This window comes from Chelonia mydas, chromosome 1 (assembly GCF_015237465.2).
Source record: "Chelonia mydas isolate rCheMyd1 chromosome 1, rCheMyd1.pri.v2, whole genome shotgun sequence".
In the NCBI taxonomy this organism is placed as follows: domain Eukaryota; kingdom Metazoa; phylum Chordata; order Testudines; family Cheloniidae; genus Chelonia; species Chelonia mydas.
This window is the reverse complement of record NC_057849.1, coordinates 328,595,176-328,622,705: the sequence shown is the minus strand read 5'-3', so window position 1 is coordinate 328,622,705 and position 27,530 is coordinate 328,595,176. Positions and strand designations below refer to the sequence as shown.

The 27,530-nt window shown below is 41.6% G+C and overlaps 1 protein-coding gene and 1 long non-coding RNA gene across 3 annotated transcripts in view; both read left to right on the top strand.

Moving 5' to 3' along the window:
* Nucleotides 1-531: 531 nt before the first annotated feature.
* PCLO (piccolo presynaptic cytomatrix protein) overlaps nt 532-27,530 on the top strand; it is a 530,921-nt gene continuing 503,922 nt past the window's right edge. For both annotated transcript variants that reach the window (XM_043552451.1, XM_043552450.1), the window contains exons 1-3: nt 532-919; nt 7,315-8,512; nt 23,136-24,512. In XM_043552451.1, coding sequence (XP_043408386.1) covers nt 699-919; nt 7,315-8,512; nt 23,136-24,512 — 2,796 coding nt within the window. In that variant the 5' untranslated portion in view covers nt 532-698. The remainder of the gene's footprint in view (nt 920-7,314; nt 8,513-23,135; nt 24,513-27,530) is intronic.
* On the top strand, nt 12,062-21,517 carry LOC122466772. The gene is made up of 3 exons (XR_006292569.1): nt 12,062-12,073; nt 14,815-14,820; nt 21,379-21,517. It is a non-coding gene; the product is annotated as an uncharacterized LOC122466772 (long non-coding RNA).

The window sequence follows — 27,530 nt, the reverse complement described above, 5'->3', positions numbered from 1 at the left end:
GAACAATTATTACAGTGGGCTGCTAAGAGCCATTGAACCAAACGGTAAACTCTGAGTAGGATGGAAACCTCTTCAAGCCGGGGGGTGTGGCCGCACCCCTAGTTCCGGCACGGGTATATCTCCGGGTCTGGGGATGTATTTGGAGCATCTACACTTGGCTGCCTATGAATCAGGGTGGTTTGTGTGTGTGTGTGTGTGTGTGTGTGTGTGGGTGCGTGGGTGGGGGAGCCCCACACTGTCTGGATCCCGGTGCCAGATGCAGCTTTTTTGCGGCACTTACGCCTGGTGATGAGTTGGGGGCGGGGGTCCCGTGTGTGTGTGGCGGGGGGGGGGGGGGCGCACTGGGACTCCGCGTCTCCTTTAACTGCCCGGGTAAGGCGGGGGCCGCCGCTGTGTGCGCGGGGAGGGGGGGGGAGCCACCTGCGCTCGGCACGGAGCATGCGCTCGGCGGGGAGGCGGCGGCGGCGGCAGAGCTAGGCTGGCATCGCCCGGGCGCCCGCTCGCTCTCTCTCGCCCCGGCAGCCGCCACCGCGGCCGCAGCCAGCGCCCCGGAGCCATGCAGGCAGCGGCGCCCGCCGCCCAGGACTGACTGCCCCGCTCCCCACCGGGGCAGAGGCGAGCCCAGCCGGGGCCGGAGCCGCCCAGCCTGCGCCGAGGAGCGGCGAGAGCTCGCCTGTCGGGAGCCGAGCCCGCCAGCCATGGGCAACGAGGCGAGCCTGGAGGGGGGAGACGCGCTGGCCGGGCTGGCGGCGGCCGGGGACGGCGGCGGGCAAGGGCTGGCAGCCGGCGTGGAGGCGGACCTGAGCCAGCTCAGCGAGGAGGAGAGGAGACAGATCGCCGCTGTCATGTCAAGGGCGCAGGGGCTGCCCAAAGGGAGCCTCCCCGGCACGGCCAGCGCTGAGCCGCCTCCCATGCAAAGGCACGCCGAGACCCCGCTCCCTCTTCCCGGGGGGGTGGGGGGCTGCTGCCGCGGCCGCAGCCCTGCGAGCCCGGTGCATTGCATCAGGAGCGGGCGGTGCATGGTGCAGGCGGGGAGTCGATGGGGAGGTAGCGTGGGTACGGACCCTGGGGTGGAGCCTCTGCTCCCCCCACTCCGAGGGTTTCTAATCATCCGGAATAATCCGCCTCCCCCACCCCCCTTCCTGGAGCAGTCCCAGGGGCTGGTTAGTTTCGGTGGCAAGGGAGCCGGAGGTTTGCAGATAAGAACAATTGGGGGGTTTGGGGTATAAAGGCTTGGGATGCGCTCCCCCGAGCTATCTTAGGAGCCAGGAGAGCTTTGCCCACACCGAGCAGTTCTGTAGCGGCTGCTACTGGACCGATGGAGTCTCACTGAATCTTCCTAAACTCTAGGGCATTATTTTATTTGAAAGTCTTAATCTGCCTCTGCTAGTAACAATTGATTTATATAAATAGTCAAAGACCAAAGGCTCTCTGTTTACACCTATATAGTCCTCCCTTATGTCTTTTCTCATTTTTTGTGTGGGGGACGGGGGAAAGACAAATAGGGAGCATGGACTGTATTGTCAAATAGGGATTCTGTGTCTTGTGTGGGCTTGACTTCACCTCTTCATGTATATCTAAAAGCTAAAACAATTTACTTCCGTATTCTCCCTCCTACCCCAAATCCATTGCTTGCCCCAAAAGGGAATACTACTTATCTTTGTGTGCTTGTAATTCAGTAGTAGTGTTAACTCACATTATGGTCAGGGAAGATAGAGGTTTCCCTTGTCCATGGTGCTGAAGATGCCCTTTTCTCAGGACCACAATCCAGGTATAGCTAGTTTGGAGCCTACAATTTCGAGGGCTGGGTGTGTTGTTTGTCTTGAAGCAGGCTACAAAAAGGAACCTCCTTTGACTGCCTGTTCCACAGGTTCTTGTGGTGTACTGACCTCACGCCAGATAAATGCCAGTTCAGTTTATATAATATCAGGCTTGTATAAGTGAATGCTAAGAGAACACAAAAAAGGAGGATTGGACCAAATCCACCCTTAGAGGAACTCCACAGAGGTCAGTGGAATTACACCTGGGATGAATTTGTCTCCGATTTGCTTGAAACTTAGGTTTCATCTTATATCTCTTGCATGTTTGTTAAGAATGGACAAATAATGAAAGTTTGTGTGCAATATAATTCTATAGCTAATTTAGGGCCTGCCGTGGCCCCCACTGAATCCAATGAGGACTCCTCCAGGGGTGCATAATCAAGCTCAAAATTCCCTTTTGTGTAGCAGTTTGGGATACCACAAAGACACACAGGTTTTAAAAGTTTATTGTTTTCAAGTTAACCTGCCAGTACAAAGGAAGATAAACATTCCCATTACATTGTTAGGGGTGGCTAAAATGATTTTACTTGGCCACATCTTTATATCTGCCGACAGTTGTTACCCTTAAAGTATGTTCTGGGATAACTGGAAACCCTTAGATGATTATTATAGCTGTATAACTTAATTTCACTTTTCATTAAAATAAAACCTGTCTGTATTTTGTAAATTGGACATTTTAATAATCAGGTGTGCTTTGCTATGCTGAGTAAAAAGATGATTTGTTAGGGTAGATGATAACATATCTCAGAGTTTTGTACTGGTGCTCATCACCACAGTATCTGCATGCCTATCTGTATTACCAAGTATCCATTCTTCGTTCAGTGGCTTTACTTGCTCTTTGCTGCTGCTGGGATTCTCTGACAAAGGTGGGAAGCCTGACTTTTGAGACCCTAATCCAAAATCCATGAATTTCAATGGGAGTCCTTCAGTTGACTACTATGGTCTTTGGATCAGGCACACAATGACTTTGACTTAAGCAACTGACTAGTTTAGTGATGCTGAGATTCCTTAGCTTCAAACTTTTTTGCTCTTCTGGAGGCTGTTGCTTTGAAGAGTAATCCTATGTGAGCAAAGAAATTAGAGATGGGAAAGAGCTTTTAAGTCATCTAGTCCATCTATTTTCCAATGCAGGATTGTTCCCAACAATACATTCATAACCGGCTTATTCCAGTTTCATTTTGAAATGATTCAGGTGGTGATGCTGAAATTTAGGCTCAGTATCTGCACAGTATCACATTGCTATGGTGCCCTTACTGCACTGGTTTTTAGATTTTTGTTTTATACAAATGGAGTTTTGTTTTTAGTGTACAGTGGTTGCCATACTAAGGACAACATATACCAACTGTTATATAGTGTATCTGAGATTCTGAGCTACCACCATTATTTCCTCTATAACAGGGAACTGATCTTCCGTATACCATTGTGTTACACATCTTGACAACTACTGACTTTGTAATAGCACGCAATATAAGTAGTAGTATACAGAGTTTCCCCTTCACCTGCACAAAATACACCTGTAGTTATATGTATTTTTTGAGGCTTCATGCTTTCAAGTCACTGGAAATGCAGCAGCTGGTATAAGAGCAAGTAATGCATATTGTGACACTTTAACCATTTTATTATAAGCACTAAAACCATTTTTTCCAAACCTGAGTACTTAAAATGAGCCACCTAAATAAAATTGACCTGATTTTTCAGAGTGTTGAACAACTGTAGCACTGGTTAGCTTCAGTGGGAGATTTGGGTGCTCAGCACTTCTGAAGAAAATCAGACATCTTTTAGTTCGTAGTCTGCAAACTGTGACTGAATCACAATGAGCTATATCCTCAGCTAGTGGAAATCAGTTTAGCTCCATAGAATGTTAGTGGCACTATGCCAGTTTACACTAGCAGAGGATCTGTTCCATATCATCAGAAAGGATTAGATGATCAAATCTCTTTCTAGCACAGCCACTTCATTTTTAGGTAAACTTAATTTTTATGTATGTGATTAAATAGTTTAGCAACCGCCTGTCACTGGCAAAAAAAATTGCTGTTGTATTTTGAAAGTATATGCTGTGAAAGTAGCCCAGCCTGAGAACCATGCTTCCTAAGTATTGCATTTATTCTTCCAGAATAAATACAGTCTTTTGTCAGTAGCATGACTATACTGACTCTAAGAAAGTCAACACCGCCCAGTAGGAAATATGTTTTTGTATACATATATTTTCTGTAAATATGAAGGATTATTTAATTAGTGTTCATTGTTAATAATTTATTTTTGGCTTCAAAAGAATTAATTTTAATTGATGGTATAAATAGTTTGGTTTAACTAATTTTATCGTGAAGGTTTTCAGGCTATTAAAGACCTGATCCAAAGCCTGCTGATATCAATAGTAAAACTCCAATTGATTTCCATGGGCTTTGGATCAGGCCCTAATAATTACATAACTGAAACTGAGTGCTTTGTTGAATCACGGCCTAAATGAGGAAGAGAAACAAAAGAATCAGGGCATTGGGGAGTGAAGAAAGTTTTGATTTGGGCCTGAGAATTCAAAAACGGCCTCCCTTTAAAAATTATGGAGTTCCTCTCCCCATTTAAAAATGTTTGGCAACAGGAAATTCCCTACCAGACAAAAATGAAAATTAAGTTCTGAGATTTACAGAAGTATCAACAACTATAAAGGCAATATGTGACTACAATAACTGATTGTTCTTAAAACTCAGTTCTTACATGGGTGTAGAAAATATTAGAAAAACTGTGCTCCCACACTCATGTGCCCAAAACTAAAAGGCCTAAATCCAGGTTTATTATTACGAAGGTAAAAGTCTTCAATAAATTTGTCTTCGGAAGTCATTTTCTTCCACAGTTTAGGTACAGTCTGTTTCCTTCATATAGAAGCATTCATTTATGGAGAATTGCAAAACAAATCTGGTCTGCACAGTAAACGTGTGATCTGTCATCATCAGGCAGTAATTTTTCAATTCATGCTTTTTTAGTCTTATTAGCCAATTTTGTTACAGTGTTCCTTGTTCTAAGAGATCCGTGTTCCACAGATAAGAGTGGCAGAGGCTGACTGCTTCTCTCATGAGTACACCACTTTAAAAAGTTCACAATTAGTTAGCCTGGAAACATCATCATTAGTTGATTTTTTTTTAAATATTAATTTCTTCTGATTTCATGCATGAGGAATTGTAATTACCTCATATTTCCTGACCTAAACTTCAAATTCTGTTTCTCAAAGCATTGGTATTCAGTATTCTCAGCCATTAGGCAGTATTTATGTCCATAAGTTGTTAATGGTCATACCTCCATTTTTTCTCTTTGGGTCTTGCGGTTTTGAACCTAAGCTTTCAAACTTCTGGAACAGTTGCAAGCATTAATACCAGAACCATACTCAGCCTTTACTAGTATAAAAGCCTATACATTTTCATTAAGCAAGCACTACATCTTTGGATGAATGCAATATGTACCACAAAGTGGCATGGAACTAAAACCAGATAGGCCTGACTGGCAGCTAGCAAAAGCTTTATAGTAAATTTGCAAACATTGTATAGATTCAGTTTATAGTTGGGCCATGCTGGATATACCTTTCTTCCTGGTAAGTAGGGGCCCAATCAAGTACTCATTGAAGTCAATGAAACAACTCTCATTGATTTCAATGGGTCATGCATTAATGTAATAAAACTCCCAATAATCCATGTGGCTATTCTGGGGAAAAAAACCCGAAAAGTGTAGCACTGAAAGCAGCTTTCTAGTCAGAGTTAATGTTAGGGTTACCAACCTTCCAAGATAGGCCTGGAGTCTCCAGGAGTTAGATTAATCTTTAATTAAATATTATGTCGTGATGAAATCTCCAGGAATATATCCAACCAAAACTGGCAACCCTAGTTAATGTGATGACAATAAAAGCAATTAGCCATCCATGGGAATCCTGTTCCCTACACCCTTGTTTTGGATAACTTTTTAAAAAGCAAGTCAGGATTGATGTGAAATTGCAAATTGCTAGAATCTTGAGAACCAAAATGCCTACCATATAGATTTTCTTAGGGTAGTTCATTGTCATCAGGGATTCATTAAAGCTCAAAATAGTCACGAATTAAAGTAGTGTGTTTCTAGTAACATTAGCTGTTTGAAATCCAGTGTAGCATGTTACTACTATTTATAACTATGGTAGTGTTCTGATGTAACCCTTAATTAAAAATTATCTGCTAGTTTGTTTTTATTGTAGTCATGGACCTCAGATTCTTTAATAGGCTAACTGTAATGAATGACTGCCTGATTTTCATGATGTACATTAAGAAATAACATGTTTGGAAATGTGGGACTATATTTAACTTGAGATGTCTGAAAACTGATCACAATGATGGCACAGGAGAGAATATCATATCCTCCAGGAAAGACTAAATGATAGCACAAAACAGAACATCACGTGTCACCCTTTGGCTAAAATACAATAGCACTGAATAGAATATCATCCCCTCCAGGTATAAACCAACAGAGTAACAATTAAAAAACCATACTACACCCTTAGGTATTTTCTGGATTTGGCTCCCTTCTTTCCCTAGCTTAACCTTCTATATTCTATTATAAAACAAAGGAAAATGAGACCTGTAGAAGGAAAAAACCCTGCAGAATAAGATAGATCTTTTTGTTGTCAGATGAATTATGTTGTTGGTTTTTTTAGGTGGGGGACAGAGGGATAGTTTCAGTGCTATTAATGAAAAAGCTAAAAAGAAGTGATTCTCTTAGCTAGCTTGTGCTTCATCTGAATGAAGATACTTTTTCTTTATTATTAATGAATGTCAGTGTAAATACTATAATAAAAGATATCTCTACATTTGGATCTATTGGGATTTTAGGTGCCTGAATCATTGCTGCATATTCAGTTGTAAATACACCATTAAAAGTAGGTACAAATAGCTAGAGCTCAATTATATATAAATATTTTGTAACATGTGAGTATTTTTCCTGGATGGCCATGCTTTGATCTGCTGATCATGGAACACCTCTCTCTTTTACTGTTCTTTTTGTCTCCATGTTTGAATTGTACACCCCAAGAGATACTGTGAAGAGTTAGTCATCTGGGTTTAGATGAAATGGAAAATAACAGCTTAATTTTGTAGTGCTTCAGACTTCTGAAAGAAAATTCTCTGGATAAGGATGGTACTTCTGTTAGATTAGTTTCTAAATACTAAATCAGACATCAACTAAATATTCAGATAAATGTTTCTGGAACAAAAAAAATATGATAATCCTTCTAGTAATAAGCCCTGATCCTGCAAACACTAAAGCACATGAGTAATTTTACTCATATGAATAGTCCCATTGAGGACTACTCACATGCTTGAAGTTAAGCAGTTGAAGATTCAGTGGCCATAATCTTTAACTTTTCCTACCTTATTTTTCTTTACATTTTAAAAAAAAATATTTTCTTCCAAAGAGTTCAATAATTACAACTAATTTATAGTTAGTTTTTCACTATTTTTATTTTACTGTATTTATCTCCCCACAGACATCCTGAGCTTGATATAAACCACTATGCAAGACAGCCAGGTAAGTCTCCATCCAGTTTAAGCAAAAGCAGAACGGTAGATGTGTTGAAGACAGAACAACGGTCGCCTGGAAGGAGCCCTTCTTCCACCAGTCTGAGAGAATCTAAATCCAGGACTGATTTTAAAGAAGATCAGAAGCCAAGTATGATGCCTAGCTTCCTCTCTGAGGCCAATCCATTAAGTGCAGTCACTTCAGTCGTAAACAAGTTCAATCCTTTCGATTTGATATCGGACTCCGATGCAGCCCAGGAAGAAGCCAACAGGAAACAAAAAGCAGTTCAGAAGGACCAGGGAAAGCCTGAGGAGCAAAAGGGACATGCAAAGCACCCAACTCAGCAACAATCTCCAAAGCCAACAGTTCAGCAAAAAGAGCCTGTCAAATCTGCACCCCAGCAACCAGGGCCTTCCAAACTGCCACCCCAACAGCAGCAACCAGGGGCAGCTAAGCAAGCTCCGAAACCAGGGCCTAGTCAGCCAACAGGCCCTCCATCAGAACAAGCAAAACAACCATCTCAACAACGAGGGCCACAGAGAACTCAGCCCCAGCAATCAGAATCCACAAAGCAGGTACCTCAACAACAGAGTCCTGCAAAACCTTCAACACTGCAACCAGGCCAGACCAAAACGTTACCACAGCTGCCAGATGCTGCTAGAGCACCATCCCACGCACCAGCTCCCGGAAAGCCATCAGCACAGCAGCCAGGTCCTACAAAACAACCATCTCAGCAACCAGGACAGCAAGCAGGTCCTGCAAAGCCATCGCCTCAACAAGCAGGGCCTGCCAAACAACCATCTCAGCAGCTTGGGCCTGGGAAGCCATCCCCTCAGCCAGCAGGACCTGCTAAACAACCATCTCAGCAGCCAGGGCCTGGGAAGCCATCCCCTCAGCCAGCAGGACCTGCAAAGCTACCATCACAACAACCAGGACCTACAAAACTATCAGGCCAGCAACCAGGGCCTGGTAAAGCTTCACAGCAACAACAAGTAACTGCAGCCACACCTGCTGAATCAGCCCCAAAGAAAACTTTCTGTCCTCTTTGCACTAGCACTGAACTGCTGCTGCACACTCCAGAACAGGCCAATTACAATACATGCACACAGTGTCAAACCGTGGTCTGCAGCCTGTGTGGCTTTAATCCCAATCCGCATATAACAGAGGTGAGTAGCGTCTAACATTGATTTTCATTCTAGGCCCCAAAATTGGGTAAAAATTCATTATGGCTAAGTCCAGAAGCTATTATGGTTTGTAATACATCACATAGGCCGGTTATAGCAAGTTAAGAGGAGAAGGTCAGGTTGTTTAGGCAAACAATTCACATTTCATTTGGAGGGGAATGGCAGTTCTGTGTTTCTACAGTGTCTAACACAATGGGGTCCTGGTCTGTGACTGGGGTTCCTAAGCATGACTGACATAGAAATAATAAGAGAAAACCTAATATGAACCTTTCTTTAAAACAATTGCTTTTGTTTTGATTTAAACACTCCCCTGCTGTGTTTGTAGTTCAGATACCATAGTCTCCTGCTGATGTCTGTGAACCAGAAAGATAAACTGATATAGGAAATGACTAAGCAATAAAAGTGACACTGACCAGCTTGTATTCAGTATCTCTGCTGAGCAAGGTGCAAAAGTAAACAAGCAGTCCAGATGTTGAAAAAATAAATTAGAATTTAAAAAAAAATATTTCTGTTTTAATATCTGGAGCAATTAGTCACACGTGGAAATTTGTGCTTGAAATGGATACAGGGTCAGATCCTCAGGTGGTCTAGATTGGCAGTTTTGGAGCTCCACAGGTGTGTAGACCAGTTAAGAATCTGGCTGATGATTTGTAATTTGATGGTTTTCAATTTGTTTTCAATAAGGTGGACCATTACTTAAGACTGAGTAATCCTTCTGTGGACTATCTCCACTCCCAACCCTGATCTCCACTCCTGTAATAAAAGTAATATTAGGACAGTATTTTTAAAATGAACTTGTTTTAATTTGATGTGTGTGGTGGCTTCATTAACAATCCCTATACTACATTTGTGTTGTGTGCATCCTCTCCATGGGAATTCACATTAATGTCTGGACCCCTCTTGTTGCTTTTAAACCCCCATTACTCTAATTTCCCACAAAGTTGCTTTGCAGTTTGGGTGTGCATGTTTTCAGTGCCTGCGTTTTTGGCATCACCTAGAAATTTGAGCACAGTAGAACTGGTGTCAAAGAAAAACCCAACAAACCAGTCATGAAGCAACCAGAGAGGATGTTAGAGAGGACTGTTGGTTTGTTGTTGTTTTTTTTTGTTTGTTTTAGATGGGAAGGAAAGCTAATGGATGGAAGCCTGAACTGGGCAACAACTAGAACTTCAACATGAATTTGGAGAAAAAGTCACCAGTTGTGCTTAGCTTTGGTATGGTATATAAAGACTACAATCGACAACAAGAAAGAACATTGATAATTGATACGTCTCATTCACATGCATATCTTGTACTAGTAAAAAGAAAAGGAGTACTAGTGGCACCTTAGAGACTAACCAATTTATTTGAGCATAAGCTTTTGTGAGCTACAGCATCCGATGAAGAGAGCTGTAGCTCATGAAAGCTTATGCTCAAATAAATTTGTTAGTCTCTAAGGTGCCACAAGTCCTCCTTTTCTTTTTGCGAATACAGACTAACACGGCTGCTACTCTGAAACCTATCATCTTGTACTAGTGGCATTTTTGGATGGTACCTGGTGACAAATGGCATGTAGTTCACATTTGTCAACCTTGGTTATTTATTGGTTTGCAGTCTTTTTAATAAAGAAATAAAATAAAAAAGTTATACAGTGGTAACTCTCTGCACCTCTATGCAGAGGATACAAACTTGAGTTCAGAGCCCGTTTGAGTCCACTCCTGGGATATCAAAGGATGCACTGGAGTTGATGTTTGGAAATTCTCAGGGCTTGGCTACACTTGCAAGTTACAGCACAATAAAGGAGCCCCGGGCGCACTAGCTCACTACCCGTCCACACTGGCAAGGCACGTAGAGTGCTCTGACTCCGCGGCTACAGCGCTGCTGGTACTCCACCTTGGCGAGTGGAATAACGTTTGCTGCGCTCCCGGTGGAGCGCTGCGGTGCCAGTGTGGATGAGGTGTTGCATTACTGTTCTCTGATCAGCCTCCAGAAACATCCCATAATCCCCTTAAGTCAAGTGGCCACTCTTGTCATTGTTTTTGAATCACTGTAGGAATGCAGATATGGCCTTTGAAAGCTACATTTCTGATAGCCAGCTGCTTATCTCCTCCGAGACAAAGCAACCATTAGTGTGGAATTCTGTGTGTGAGAGAGAGAGAGGCAGGTGGGGGCGGGGGGGGGTCTGCTGCTGTCTGAACTTACAAGACAGCATGCAGACAGGCTCTCAGCCCCCCAAAAACCCACTCTCTCTTCCCCCACATACACACAACACATTCCCTGTCACACTCCACCCCACCCCATCCCTCCCCCATTTGAAAAGCACATTGCAGTCACTTGCATGCTGGGATAGCTGCCCATAATGCACCATGCTCAATGCCGCTGCAAGTGCCGCAAATGTGGCCAGGCCAGCATGCTTGAAGCTGTCGGTGTGGACAGACTGCAGCGCTTTCCTTACTGTGCTCTACGAAGGCTGGTTTAACTCAAAGTGCTCTACATCTGCAAGTGTAGCCATGCCCTTAGATTAGCAGAAGTGTGAATTGTGCTTTACTGCCTGTGGATTCTGGGGCCATTTGCAGGACGTGCTCAAGAGGAGTGACCAGAGAATACTGCTGCTGGAGAATGTTATATGGGACGTTTTAGACAGGAGTGTTCTTTAGTGGGGGTCAAAGGAGAAACACTGGTACCCTGAACCTCTACTGCCACACTCCCACACCTGAGTCTAGCTAGCTGGGTGGGACCGTGGTGCTGCATCAAATTACAGGAAAATAATTGGATGATTGTCTAGGTTTGGAATAATTGATCTCGAGAATAATCTAGAAAGATTGTTTAGAAACAAAAATCATTAAGCAGCCATAGGAAATATTATAGTATGACAGTGGTGATGTTATTTGCGGTGTTGTTTTAGCCTTGTTGGTCCCAGGGTATTAGATAAAGTGGGTGAGGTAATATCTTTATTGGACCAACTTCACCTTTTAATCGGCCACTTCACCTTTAATGGTCCCTTGAAGTATGTGTTAACTACTTATGCTAAACAAACTGTTCCATCTTGTATTTGGCTGTGACACTCTGAGCAAGTTTCCCAGACCTGAAGAAGAGCTCTGTGTAAGGTCAAAAGTTCATCTCTCTCACTAACAGAAGTTGGTCTAATATAAGATATTACCTCACCCACCTTGTCTCTTTAGTAGTGATGTTAGCTATATTCAAAGATCAAATTCTTATAAACCTTTATTTTCAAGCCTTTGCAGCTTTCTGGTACAGGGGGAAAGAGAAAAACTACTTTAGTTGAAATTTCTCCTGCTTGTTTGGCATGCCCAATTGATAAAATTTCTTTGACCCATTTTATATTCAGTTATTGGAGCATGGTTCAAAGGCTTTCCTTCTGTCTTTCTCTCTCTCTTTCTTTCGTTTTCCTTAGTGGGATTCTGATAGTTCAAAAGTTGGTTTATGTTTAAAATATCAGATTTCCATGAAGATAGTCAAGAGCCTTCAATGTATTTGAACCAAACTGGTTTAGAGAGAGCTGTAAGTATTTGAAAAATCTTCGATTTTCCACTAACTTTTTAAGTAGGCATTATGCCTGGGTATAAAATTCAATATGTTGAGACAATAAATACAGCTGCCTTTAAGACTATCTGATTGCATACATATGTAAAAGGACATTTGAATTTCATATCATACTTTGAAATAAACATGGGTAAGGCATTTATTTCACAGTGCAATCATTTCAATAAATGAAGGAGAAGTGCTTCTAATCTAGTCAGCTACTAGCTCTATGCTGATGACTCCCATATCTACCACTCCCCTTCTGCTCAGCCTCTTATCTCCAATCTTGCTGAAATCTCATTCTGGATGTTCTGTGACCATCTGAAATGGAATATAACAAAACCTGAACTCCTGATCTTTCCCCTCTGAGCCCTTCTCCCCTCCTTTATTAAGCTCAAAATCTTATCCCTCTTTTCATCCAATGCTCAGGCTGTTGCCAAATCTTGCTGCTTCTTCCTATACCACATCTCATATATTCTTTTCACCATACTGCTTGAAAACAATACTTTGTTCCTTGGTTGTTTGTCACTGTGACTACTGTGAAAACTTTATGTTCCTGGTTTGTCCTTATTACTCTCCAGTCCATCTGCTAAAATAATCTTCCCTCTCACCACTCAGATCTTACCATTTACCTAATGAAATCCCTTCTTTGACTTCTTCTCACCTGCTGCGTAACATTTAAGCTTCTCATGCTCCCCTTCGTGTTTTCCATTCATACCTCTTTCATTTGGAACTCTCTCTTATTCAGGCACAGTCTCTCTCCCAAAAAATGACAATTCTAAATGAAAAATAAACAGATGAACAAAAGATAGGGGGAAGAGCTACAGCATGTAACAGAGGATTTTCATTGTTTAGTTCCCCGACTATTCCTTTGTAAACTACTATAACTGCCTTCTGCAGGGGTTCTTGCATCTTCCTCTGGAGCATCAGGTTCTGGGCACTGTCAGTGATGGGCGATTGAACCACTAGTCTGGTCCAGTATGTCAATTCCTACATTTCTGTATTACTAGTTGGCAGATTTCTTGAAGGCATCACAACAGAAGTGGCTCTTGAAGAGGAGGGTTGAATAAGGACTAGCTCCAGGCAGACTAGCTCCAGAAGTGCATTCAGTGCATCAGGACAGCACAGCACAGCACAAAGTACAAAATAACACCAGAGGTTCACCCTCTCTTCATTTAAATCCCTACTTAAAATTCACATTCTATATGAAGCCTATCCACCTCAATTCGCGATAGAGAACTTTGTAACCAAGACCCAAAAGTAATACTGTACTGCTAGGAGATCAGATCATCATTTGCACCAGGTGACTGAACTAACTTACATTGCAAATGTCTTTGGACAAGGTATTGTCTGTCTTCAGTTTTGTGCAGCATATTCTAGACAGAAAACACACCATAAATAGTGTCTGGCAACGTATGTCTCTCTAATCTGTCTAGGTATTTATATTCAGTTCATCACTGTGTTACATGAGTGCCTAGAAACAATTACATAAGGTAAAAAAAATTATCTAAACACAGTTGATGTTTGGTCCTCCATTCTATTTCTCATATACACACTTTTGAATCTCACATAAAAGATAATGAGAATGTCCCTCAAATAACTAGCCTCCTAACTATGTGTTTTATTGTGTAATCATTTGGAATTTTTTCCCCTTCATTTTATTTTCCTTCTTACATTCCCTATTGTAAAAACCAACAACACAGGTCATCAGTGAGGACTGATCCCAGCACCTCCAGATCCTTTAAGCACTACTCATATCTTTAAATACTTACTTTGCCAAAATGCATGAACTTCTATACTTTGTTTCCTTTGGCTGGTAGTTGTAGCAGACTGTCATCTTCTGTGAACCAGCCACTAAAGAAGATGCATAACACATACTCAGCCAGGGATTGTGCTGAGATAATGCACCTGTATGTTCATTACACTGGATGTCCATAAAGGGGCAGATGGACTCAAGTTCTAGAGCTCTTAATGTTGTAGACCCTAGTTATATATTTCAGATCTCCTCCATGGGCTTCTCTTTGATATCACATGCCTTTAGAGATCCCGCTACTTTCAAACAATTCATTCCACCTTTAATCTATCTCAGTCCATCTCTTCTGACCTTCAATAACCCATTCCACATGTTTTCAGTGGTGTAATATGGCTGCTCTTCCCTTCTACTTTCCTGTTACCTTCTACTTCCATTTTGTTACAGAATTGGAACGTTCTTCCTGATAAATAATAGTTATTTACCAATACTTGTCATTGTTTATATATTTTATTGTGCCATGTCTTTGGTGAGGGAATGGTTTGGTAAGATGCATGTTAAATACATATTATTAAGAATTTAAACAGAGAAATTGAGGAAACTCACTGATGATATCCACTGCAATTATAACTCAACTGCTTTGCACATCTATATTAGGAAACTTATTTAAAAGTACATACAATAGTTCAAAATACTGTTCTTACACAAGGGAGTATCTTGTTATTCAGAGGAAAATAGGACTGTAAGGAGCCTCTTGGGTCATCTAATCTAGTCCCCTGCTGTCCTAGGGAACCTCATTATATAGTCCCATTCATGAATTTATCGAGCCCCACCCAGGTAAGTACATTCCATTCCTGGGGGAACCTTCATTATGACTTTTGTGAATTTGAATTCACAAGCATAATCTTGCATTAAAAGCACATCATTTTGGATAAACCTAATACAGTATTGCTAGAAGTGTTTTCATTATTTTCTTTTTTGACAAATGCTAATGAAGACAGCCTTTTATTAGATCTAAGTATTCTCTGCAATGCTTACAGTTCAAAAACTGCAGCATCGTGCTAGTGCATGAGAACCAGAAAGTGACCTGGACTAGAAACTTACTGTAAACAAAAATAAGGCTTCAATCCTAGACTCCAAGTCTAGGCTTTATTATAGTAGTAGAAATAGCTTTGACATGGCAAGCCCTCTATAAAATACTCTTAGTCCTGAAAAGTATTTATTACTGATGGCAACATGAAGAAGGCAGTGCAAAACAGAAAAGTAGTAAGTGTTTGAATCCTTTCATAAACTATTATAAGTATGAGGTGCAGACAAAATGAAAGTTTAAAAAAATCAGATCAAGATTATGTATTTATTTTATTAGTATCTAAATATATCATATCAGATTCAACTCTTAAATACACTGGTGTGAAGCCAGAGCTACTCCATTAAAGTGGGTGGAGTTACTCTGGAGTTACACCATGGTAGTAGAGATCAGGATCTGAGCCAAAAAATATTCAGTCACTTATCTAAAACGTTTCTTATCTCCTTGTGTTAAAATGAAATATCTGCAGTTAAATCCTCCACAGAATGATTGGAGTTTCACTGTTACTAAATTGCAGTTTACACATTGCTGTGTACTGAAATAATTTGGTACTTTGGATTAAATTAATCTCTAGTGTAATTCCTTTAATTCTACTTTGCTATAAAAAAGATACACTTAAAGTAGAATATAGTGTATATGTTTACACTAAGTGGAATTTGTTGGAAGAATTGATGAGCTCCTCAAATGAAAAGTGCTAAGTACGTACACAATAGTAGTATTCTGTTCTGAAGTATTCCTGTTTAAGAATGCAATACACTTTCTATTATTCTTTATCAGAGGAAGTTTACATGTCTACATTAGTACTCTTTAATTCAGGGCAGATTCGTATTAAAAACATTGTTGTCCTGTAGCTTCTAGTTTCTTTAATGCAAAAAAAAAAAAAAGAGAGCTGAGAGAAGCTGAACGATCCTTAGTGTATGGCAAGAAATGTCTGACCTTCCAACATGTAGGCTGATCATTTTAAATAGAAAATACGCTAAAAGGCTTTTAAACAAGTTACCACTAGCCCAGGAAACTCTTCCGTCCAGTTTTTAACACAAGTAAATTATGAATTAATCTGCAGAGCTGAAGGTATCAACTGCAGTGAGCCATCTGCACTGGTATTACTGTTGCCCAGCAACTGTAATTTACTACTGCATCAGGTCATGTGATATGGGATGCTGTTTTCTGGGTAATCACTGGGCAGGAAGTGTGGATGATTCCTTCTTTGAACAGAAGGGATAATCTGTTGTCAAATCCCAGTAATATTCACTTTGTTGGATGCTTTTTATGCAGAACAGATGAACTTTTACTTGTTAACCATTTGTGTTGTATACTGTTAGTGGTAACAGCTAATTTGGAGCCTGTCATTTTGTATGTATAGTTGGCATTATTTTGCATTTGTCAACATTACATTTCATCTGCTTTTTTGTTTGCTCAGTCACCCAGTTTAGTGAGATCCCTTTGTAACCTTTTATGGTCTGCTTTGGACCTAACTGTCTTGAGTAATTTTGTGTCGTCTGCAAATTTTGCCACCTCCAGATAATTAATGAATATGTTGTCCCAGTACATAGCCTTAGAGGACCATGCTATTTACCTCTCTCCATTGTGAAAACTGACCATTTACTCCTACCTTTTATTTCCTATCTTTTAATCAGTTACTGATCCATGTGAGGATGTTCCCTCTTTTCTCATGACTTCTTAGTTTGTTTAAGAGCCTATGCTGAGGGATCTTGTCAAGGTTTTTCTGAAAGTCCAAGTACACAACATCAACTGGATCACTCTCGTCCACATGGTTGTTGAATGACCCCCTCAAAGAATTCTCATAGGTTTGTAAAGGCATGATTTCCCTTTACAAAAGCTGTGCTGACTCTTCCCCAATGTATTGTGTTTAACTATCTTTCTGATAATTCTGTTTTTTACTATGATTTAAGCCAACTTGCCCAAACTGAAGTTAGGCTTACTGGCCTGTAATTGCCAAGGTCACTTCTGGAACATTTTTTTTTTTAAATTGGCATTACATTTAGGTACCCTCCAGTCATCTGATGCAAAGGCTTATTTAACTGATACATTACATACCTGAGTTTAGAATGGCCATGTCATCCCTGTTGTATTTGGGCTGGAGCTGAACCTATTCCTTCTTTGCCCACACCAGGATTCTGAGTCTTAGAGCCTTTTCTGTTATGATGCTTTACCAGCGTACATGATACTGCATAGAATTATAACTGACGTGCATTTTTTAGGGCCTAATGTTATCTAGATAGAAATGTATTCTATAAATCAAATTCAGATTCCTGTCTCTGGCTCCTGTTGGAGGCTTTGGGAGCCATAAACCCGTGTTTGTTCCCATGCTGGGAATTGACTTCTAGGTCACGCTTTGGTGCAGAGTTGGGCCTTTTAAATACATTGGACCTGATTCTCATTTACACTGAGGCTACTTTACAATCCCCTGCATTGTAAAGCGTTCATAAATTTTACACTGAGCTGGGAACATACGCTTATGTTGTATACACATTTTAAGGCTCCTTTACACTGCCAGGAGACTTAGTGTAAATGATAATTTGTTTCATTATCTTAAAACGTAGCTTTGCTCTGGGAATTGGCTGTTAGAATAGCTACATTTTAGTTGTGTCTCAGTGAATGTCGTTTCAAATGTGCTCAATTTGAAATGTAAAGAAGATGTGTTTTTTTTTTTTCCCTTGCAGCCATACTGGAAAACAGTATGTTTTAGTTAAAATCATGTAGGGTCTTCCACAGTAATAAAAACCATGCAAGTCAGCTAAAGCATTCTGTGACACCCGTGCAAGTCCGTTGCCTTCAATGGGTTTGCACAGGTGTAACAATTCTATTGATAACGCACAAGAAGGAGTAGAATCCAGGTCGTCCTGAGCTGTGTTGTCTCGGTATGGCTAAGGAAAGTTAAACATGAAAGCAATAAATATGTATTTTTGTCACTGGAGTCAGCAGTTCTGACTCTGAATGGACAGAGAAAGAAGAGCTTTTGAATAAGATGGTACAGGTTTGTCTTTCATGGTCACTCTTCATAGATGGTATTGCTAGAAAATAGAGAATAAACTTACTTTGGAGCTCCCGTTTTTAACTAGTACAGTCATTAGAAAGCTGTTATTATTTCTCTGAACATATGGCACGGCTGTGAAATATATTTTAGTGTTTGCTTATTATTTTGAAATTACATAATATCACATCAGAGAGCTAGGCGATGAGGATTCATAGATTCATAGGTATTAAGGTCAGAAGGAACCATTATGATCATCTAGTCTGACCTCCTGCACAATGCAGGCCACAGAATCTCACCGACCCACTCCTACGATAAACCTCTCACCTATGTCTGAGCTATTGAAGTCCTCAAATCATGGTTTAAAGACTTCAAGATGCAGAGAATCATCCAGCAAGTGACCCATGCCCCATGCTACAGAGGAAGGCGAAAAACCCCCAGGGCCTCTTCCAATCTGCCCTGGAGGAAAATTCCTTCCCGACCCCAAATATGGCGATCAACTGAACCCTGAGCATATGGGCAAGATTCACCAGCCAGATACCCAGGAAAGAATTCTCTGTAGTAACTCAGATCCCACCCCATCTAACATCCCACCACAGGCCATTGGGCCTATTTACCATGAATATTTAAAGATCAATTAATTGCCAAAATCATGTTATCCCATCATACGATCTCCTCCATAAAGGGGAAGAGGTGTAACATAGGAACCTCTACTCCACCAAAGAATCCACTGGGGTGATTGTTCCTTGGCCAATTACACTAGCTTTAGTGTCTGTTTACATCAGACCAGTGGGGAGGCCACACTGCACTAGAGGATTTGGCCCTTTTTGGCTCTGGGAAGAAATAAATATAACGAAGAAAGAATTTGGGATTTGGGGCAGGGCATTGCTGCCCATGACACATTACTCTGACTGCTCACTCTTTCTCCTTTTATGATGATGGTCATTGAATAGAGGGGAAGAGGTGCTCACCCTCCCACAAATTGTCTGTAAAAACATGGAAGAGCAGCCCTGGATACAGCCCAAGCCTACTCCCGGTGAAGTCAGTAGCAAACTCTTTGATGGCAGCAGACACATGATCAGGCCCATTCTTCAATATGTTTTAGTTGATAAAATGCAGCTCTTAACATAATTTATTTACAACTCCTCCAGTTAAAACACATGCAAACTACAGTTCTCTGAGTTTAAAATGAAATATATTGGTTATAATGGCTTTGGAGTTTTGGCACTTAAATTCCTCCCAGGCATTTCAGTGGAAGGAATTATGGCTAAAACAGAGGGATTTAAAAAAAAAAAAAGGTAAAATCCCTATGTTTTTCCTTCTTCATTTCAGTTGTAGGAGTTACCCATTAACTTTTATTTTAAAAGCTTTATTTTGATTCAGAAAGTAAAAAATGAAAACCCAGGATATAAAGGCACTTAACATTGTTGGTGCTCAAGTTAATATATTGCAAACTGCAGTACAGAGCGGACTCATATTTATTTATTTAGACTCTAATTGGACACTATAATCAGGCTGGACTTAACCAGGTGCTGTGTTTACCATTAATTATATCACATGGTGAAGAAAGCATTTGATAAAATTAAAAGGCCATCATTACTTTTTTAAATGTCTTTATTGGTGGTAAGAGAGACAAGGTGTGTGAGGTAATATTTTTTATTGGATCAACTTCTGTTGGTGAGAGAGACAGGCTATCAAACTTACACAGTGCTCTTCTTCAGGTCTCAGAAGCTAACTCAGTGTCACTGCTAAATACAAGGTGGAACAGATTGTTTACCAAAAGTAATTAATGCATATTTCAAGGGACCATATAAGGTGAAGTGACCCATTAACACCCCTCCAGTCATAGGAAGGAAATGAAGGGGGTAGGGGGGGGAGAAACAGCTGGATGGGATTATTAGTGGGTTACAGACTGTTGTAATAAGTCATAAATCCATCTGTTCAGAACCTGATTTTTAGTGTCTCGTAAAGTTATGAATTTAAACTCCCAGGCTTGTCTTTTGAAAGTGTTGTGCAGGTTTCCTTTTATGATGAGGACTGATAGGTCAGATATTGAGTGATGACTTTGTGAAAAGTATTCACCCACAGGTGCTAGGGTGTTTTTGTCTTTTATCGTTTTCCTGTGTGAGTTCATTTGAGAGTGTAGTGATTGTCTAGTTTCACCCACATAGTTGCTATTGAGGCATTTAGTGCACTGGATGAGGCACACCACATGTTGTGACTGGAATGTGTCCCATGTTATGTGGGGTGTTGATCATTGTAGCAGTCTGCATTGTAGCAGGTTTTGTATCTGTTGTTCTGTCAGGATATAGTGCTGCTTTGAGTTGGTGCGTCCTGGTCTGTTAGGAGCTAGGTTCTGAAAATGAGCTTGGAGGGATTGAGGGGTTGTCTGAAGGCCAGAAGAGGGTGTTCAGGAAAGCTTTCTTTCAGGATGGGGTCCCCATCAACTATGGGTTGTAGTTGTTTGATGCTACCCTATATGAGTTCCGTGTGGGGTGGTAGGTGACAACTAAGGGTGTGCAGTCGAAGGGGGTTTTATTTCTGTATTGAAACAGGTTCTCTCGGGATATTTGGGTGACCTGTTCCATGATGTAATCTACTTCTCTGGTGGAGTGTCCTTGTTTAGTGAAGGTGTTTTTGAGCATCTTAAGGTGTATATCCTGGACTTTCTCCTCAGAGCAAATTCTGTGGTATCTGAGTGCCTGTAGATCAGTGGTTCTCAAAGCCGGTCTGCCGCTTGTTCAGGGAAAGCCCCTGGCTGCGGGAAGGGCAGCCAGCATGTCCCTTGGCCCGTGCCGCTTTCTGCAGCCCCCACTGGCCTGGAGCGGTGAACCGCGGCCAGTGGGAGCCGCGATCGGCAGAACCTGCGGACGCGGAAGGTAAACAAACCGGCCTGGCCCGCCAGGGGCTTTCCCTGAACAAGCGGCGGACCGGCTTTGAGAACCACTGCTGCAGATAACGGATTTCTTGGTGTGTTTGGGGTGGTTACTGGATCTATGAAGATGGGTGCGATCATAAAATCTCTTTTATGGTCATTGTTAAAAATGTATTGCTGGGTAAGTACAGAGGGAAACGTAATAATTAAAAAGCAGTCTGGGCCAATTCAGTTTTCATTTCCGTGGGTGCAACTTGCAGTGAATTCAATGGGAGTTGCACACACTTGAAATGGGAGCTGAAGTTGTTTCTTAATTATTTTGTCCTGTACGCTTGACTCATCCCCTTGAATACTAAAACGTTCACCACATAAAATGTCCTCGTTTTCATCTTGGTTGGTGATAGGGATGAGGTTTTGCAAGTCTGTGGAGGGAGCAGGATGCATGAATCTCCCCTCGCCTGGAGCAGCCAAGAGCCTATAGGGAATTTTGTACTACCCCTGTGGTCTGCTCCTCTGTGCAGCTCCCTTTGTCCCTTGGCAATGTGGCTCACTCAGGATATGTGATATCACTGACTTTGTGGCTGCATGTGTGCCCTGCCTTCCCCTCCAAAGGGAATAGAGCAGGGGTGGCCAACCTGAGCTTGAGAAGGAGTCAGAATTTACCAGTGTACATTGCCAAAGAGCCACAGTAATATGTCTGCAGCCCACCATCAGCTCCCCCGCACCCCGCTCCCAGTGTCTTCCGCCCACCGGCAGCCACACCGGAGGAGGTGGGAAGGGGTGGAGTGGGGGCAGGGCCTGTGGCAGAGCCAGAGGTTGAGCAGTGAGCACCCCCCTAGCACATTGGAAAGTTGGCACCTGTAGCTCCAGACCTGGAGTCGGTGCCTATACAAGGAGCCGCATACTAACTTCTGAAGAGCCGCATATGGCTCCGGAGCCTCAGGTTGGCCACCCCTGGAATAGAGAGTGTGGAGGGAGGAGTAGGAGATAATGCTGTAATGAGCAGAACTAACTCTCCTGCTGGAAATTGTTGCCGTGCAGGATACCATGCCAAACTGAGTAGTAATGAAAAGCATGGGGAATGCCATGTGGAACAGATGTTTTCCTGGCTTCATCTTCCTCGTCCTCTGGCCTGACATGTCCTTTCTGAAATCCTCTGGAGCCCCAACTGCAACTGTGCAGATAGCCTTCAGGAGAAAACAATGGTGTATTTGTTCTGCTCTCCTCTCTTAAAACAGTTATGGGGGCATAAGAAGAGAGCAAGAATGGTCCTGAGATTAGGGTCATGGCCTGGGACTCAGAAGAGCTCAGTTCAATTATTTTCTCTGCCATACTTCCTGTGAGGCTTTGAGCAAGTCATGCAGTCAGTTCCCCACCTGTAAAATAGCATTTCTTTCCCTCACAGGGCTGTTGTGAGGAGAAATACATTACAAATTGTAAAGGAGTACTTGTGGCACCTTAGAGACTAACAAATAAATTTGTTCGTCTCTAAGGTGCCACAAGTACTCCTTTTCTTTTTGCGGATACAGACTAACACGGCTGCTGCTCTGAAACCTGTCATTACAAATTGTGAGGTTCTTGGATACTACAGTAATAGAGGCCTAGAGGTACAGAAAATAGATGAATTATTTGCCTTATTCTTTCCCTTTGTGTTGAATAATGAAGAGTACAATGGGGCTTATGGTAATTACTTTTGGATCTACTAAGCCTAATAATGATATGATTGCAGGAACACATAATTATGGTTCATATAGGGCCATAATTTTTTAAGCAGAGCTCCTCATTCATTTCAGATGAAGACTTGTGCTCAGAAGTTGATGATATGAAATGGGTCTACATAAATATATGGAATTCATTAGCACACCTCTATTGTTAGTTCAATATGTGCATATAGAGCACCACTATGACTTTTTTGGTCCTATTATATAAAACATAACCAAAACTATAAACTAGACCAGGAACTTGATAATTGCACAGTTAAAGGTAATTATGCATTCATTTTTGTTCTGATTATTATAATTATGGCTTTCATTGGCAGCATTAATTTGCCAAACTATTTTTGAGTATTATTATTATTTCATTATTACCATTTTCTTTTTTTAAAACTTTTTTTGGCAAATCAGTATTGCTGATGAATCAGTGCTGGCAAATCAGTGCTGCCCCCATGAATTTCCACAGTGCTTGAAGTGTGGACTTGTTCTGATGGCCCGGACTGCAGGAATCAGAAGTGAAATGAAAAATTCAGTTGTATTTTTTTAACCATAAAGCAATATTCAGTGGTAATATTTCCCCCTCTTTTGGTGAACTTTTATCTGCCAAAAGTTGATTTACTAATGTTAACATTGCATGACCCTAATTTTAAATCTTTTCCTGCAGGTTAAAGAATGGCTCTGTTTAAACTGCCAGATGCAAAGAGCACTAGGTGGTGATTTAGCTTCTGTTCATGGTCCTGTGCCACAGCCTCTTCCACCCAAACAGAAGGCAACCTTTCCACCTCTAACAACCAAAGCGCCCTCCCAGCCCCAGCAGCCTGCTCAAAAGAAAGATATTTCTCAAACACCTGCTCCTTCCCAGCCCCCAGAACCTAAAAAGCCCCCGCCACTGACAAAGCAACCATCCATGCCTGGCTCTCCCCCTGTGAAATCAAAGCAGCCACCCACTGAGCCTGTTACCCCACACATCTCTCAGCAAATTGAACCCACTCCAAAATTTGGCCAGGTCAAGCCAACATTGGTCGAAGATAAGCAAAAGAAGCCTACAACTGACAGCGTGCCTGCCTCTTCAGCGTCTGGTCTGAAACAGGATTCACAAGGTCCCAGAGCTCCGTCAACTCAACAGAAAGCAATGGAATCTCAGAGATCAGAACATGCCAAGCCGTTGCTGGACACCCATCTCGCTGGGGATAAAGCGGTCCTGCCAGATTCCAAAACCTTACCACAAGTGTCACGGCAAAAGTCAGATCCTAAATTTGTTTCTCAGCCTGGACCAGACACTAAAGGTCAAAAAGCTGTTGAGCCAACACAAATGAAAGAAGACCCTAAGAAGACACAAATAAAAGTAACCCCAAAACCTGATGCCAAGCAGGTTCCAAAAGGACAACAAGCAGCTGTAGGCCCCAAGCCTACCCCCGTGCAGCCAACACCTCAGCCTCAGAGAGCCCAAGAGCAACCAAGGCGTTTCAGTCTAAATCTGGGAGGTATTACTGACACCCCTAAACCACAGCCTACAACTCCGCAAGAAACAGTTACTGGGAAACTCTTTGGATTTGGCGCGTCAATCTTTAGCCAGGCTTCAAATTTAATCTCCACATCAGCCCAACAAGGAGCTCAATCCTCAGGCCCTCTATTGGGGCCTGCTACAAAGCAACCCCCTCCACCATCTCAGGTACCACCCAAAGAGGCCAGTCAGGCTCAACCATCTCTAAAAGCAGCACCTGTGAAAAAAGAAGCCAAGCCTCCTGTGGCAGAAAAGTCACAGCCACCCAAGACAGATAACATTGTAACCGTTAAAGGATCTGAATTAGAAAAGAAACCTACTGCTGCAAAAGACAGCAAGCCTCAAATTGCTGAATCTAAAAAATCTGCTGGGCCACCAGGACTGGAAAAAATTACCCTACCTAAATCAACTTGTACTCTTTGTAAAACTGGACTAAACATTGGTTCTAAGGATCCTCCCAACTTTAATACATGTACAGAATGCAAGAATATCGTGTGCAATCTCTGTGGATTTAACCCAATGCCGCACATAGTTGAGGTAGGCAGTGGCATTTATATTTACTCTATATACGTTAGCAACTGGTTTTCTAGATTGTGAATGTCAAAGCATGTTTTTAATTAGCAAGTGGTGCTGAACAATTCTAATGCTTCATTTGAGAGCTTGTATTTTTTTTAATTAAATATTTCTGAAACTTGGAGGGTAATCAAAAGCTACTTTAGATGAATTTCCTGTATTTTAAAGGCCGATACTGTAGTAGATCTCCTAGGTTTTGAGGCAAAGGCAGACTAATAATAATGATGATTACTGAACCCTTTGAAATTAGTGGTATTATAGCATGGTAGATTATTGTACTCATTCTTTAGAGCTCACCCTGGGGTAAAAGTTCTCTTTCATGTCTGTCAGTATAGCAACATTAACATGGTTTATTTCCCTCTCCTCCTCCTCTTGATCAGTGAGCATTATTGAATGAAAGGATTTATTAATTGTTAGTCACTTTTCCCCAGCACAGTCTTTTAACTTCTCCCTAAATCTGTTAGACAGAGTTGTACCTGTATTTTCAGGTTCCATTAATCACATTCTGACTCTTTACTGTATGTGGGAGGCAGACTCATTCTGATGTGCCCAAACCCCTGAGGTTTGAGGGATACATGTGTGCAAAGTGGGCCAGGATTTAAACAGGCAATGATCAGAAAGCCATTTAACTGATAAAAGGGCTACAGTTTGAGTGGGTCTGTTTATTGTTAAAATACGACAATATGTCTTTCCCGTGTAGCTATGTAGCAAAATGTTTCCACAAAAGACAATTATTGGAACAGACTCTGTTTAACTTTTGTAACCACCATTCTTTCCAAAAAGGCAACACTTATTTATTTATTGTTCTTTCTTGCAAGAATTTTGAAAAAGAGGGAAGGGGTGAGGCACTTTATGTCAGTTTTTGAGCAGGGCAGAAAAATACCATACTTTCCTTATTGAGTTAGCAAGACCTTAGTTGGTAAAAATAGACCACCAGCCAAATACTTGCAGGTAATTCAAGTGTGTAACTCAATCTACTTAGTACCTGAGAAAAGAAACTATTAGTTAAGGGTGTTTGGTATCCAAGTAAATAAACTAGAAATGTCTATCTGGGTTAGATCATTGTGACATCACTGCCATAGCAGAGTAGAAGCATAGGAAGAATAGTGACAAGAAAAGAACATTCAATGTGTGTGGACTTTATCTCTTGGATTCTCTTTCTAACCATGGTATTGCCAACCCTTGAGAGTGTGAAAAACTGGAGTCAGAGCCCCTTGCCCTTCAAAAAACACCAAACTAAACCAAACAACAAATTCTCACGTTTTTGTGTCTGTCCTCTGAATTTTTCAGTCTTTAGGGCAGAAATCGTGCACCTCTAGAATGTGAGATCATTTGGGTTTAAAATTCAGGTAGAGATTTTTCAAAAGTGACAAAGGGATTCAGTTGCAAAAGTCCCATGACTTTTAATGAGGCTTACACTCCTAAATCCCATCATCACTTTTGAAAGCCCCACACTTGGCTGTTAAATAAATGCATTCACAAAAATGTGAGGCTTCCCCCTGACTTCCCTGCTGGTTCCATGAACCTTCTCCTAACACCTAAAGTTGGAAACTGGCATGCTATTTAGTTTTTTCCTCCCTCATCACTGTCCAACCTTCCTGCCTGGACTCCTTCTCTCAGTCTCCTAGTATTCCTCTCACCCCATCTCCCTTTCTGCTCCCCTTAATATTTACCACCACATTCTCTTCCCTTCAAAGTCTCCTTCCATTTCTGCTCAGTTTCCTGCCCGTTATAATCTCTCCTTCCCCCTCACAATATCCAGTACCTCACATTCTAATTTCCTTCCCCTGTAGTCTGTCTGCCCCCATGTCTCTCCTTCCCACCTAGTTGTCTTCCTCTTTCCCACATTCCTTGGTCTATTTTCCTTCCTGAAATATAAATTTCCTTAGCTGCTGTCCCATTTCTATGTTACCCCCCCCAAGCCCTTTTCTGTTACCCATACCCCATGGTTTCCATCTTATTTGCTTCTTTCCTCTACTTCCCTCATTTAGCAAGCCACTCTAGCTAAATGTCTTTGTCTCCTCCCTGGCCACACATTGTGAAGAGGATGCAAGCTTCAGTCCCCTTGAGAAGAATAGGAGGTGGTAACCTTTTTCCAAAGGGCAAAAAATCATGAGGAAGACCAAGTAATCCAGACATAAAAACCACCTGAAATCATGAAAATTTCAAGTAATATAATGGGAGTTAGCATTGTATTCACTCTGTAACTGTAGTGCTCAATACAGCTGGAGTGTGATGTGTTCTGTCAAAGGACAAGCAGCTAGTCAGACTGTGTTTATTACCAAACTTCACACTCTCCAACAACTGTTTTTGAAGGTGTGGTGGGCTGATTTATATGGGGATCAGAGGAAGGAATGCTCATAGCTGTTAGAATGAGATCAGGAGGGAAATTTCACTCCCTCTGTTTAACACACACTCTCTCTTTTTATCCTTACTCTCTGAGTTCTAATCTGGAAAGACCAAATTCTGCTGTTTTAAAGGCTATATCTTTCCTTTTTTAAAAAAAATCCTTCTGTCTATTTATACTGAAGTCAGGATGGGTTTTGGGTCAGAAAACAATGCAATATCAGTCCTGAACTGAGCTTTATTTTGCAGTTGCTAATGCACAAGGGCAGTTCTTACTGGTGGTTGTGCATCAGTCTATGAACTGTTACCTGGTACCTGCCAAAACATGAGATGTGTCCTTTCATTATTTGGGAAACCAGAGGGAAGGCTTGGGGTATAGGTAATAGATAAGGGCCTGGAGGGTGACACAGGAATGGAGGCAGCATCTAAGCAAATGTGTTTGAATGATTCTGATCCTGCCCCATTTAAGGAGCGCACAGTGAGGCTCAAAGAACAAGAAAACACATGTTGAGTTGACAAATACTCAGGAAAATCTAATCCCCCCATTGCATTTCAATCTTTGAGTACTTTTAACATGGAATATCCAGCATGCAGCCTGGTATCATGCTGTGGACAAGGGTGGCTGATACTTAAGAG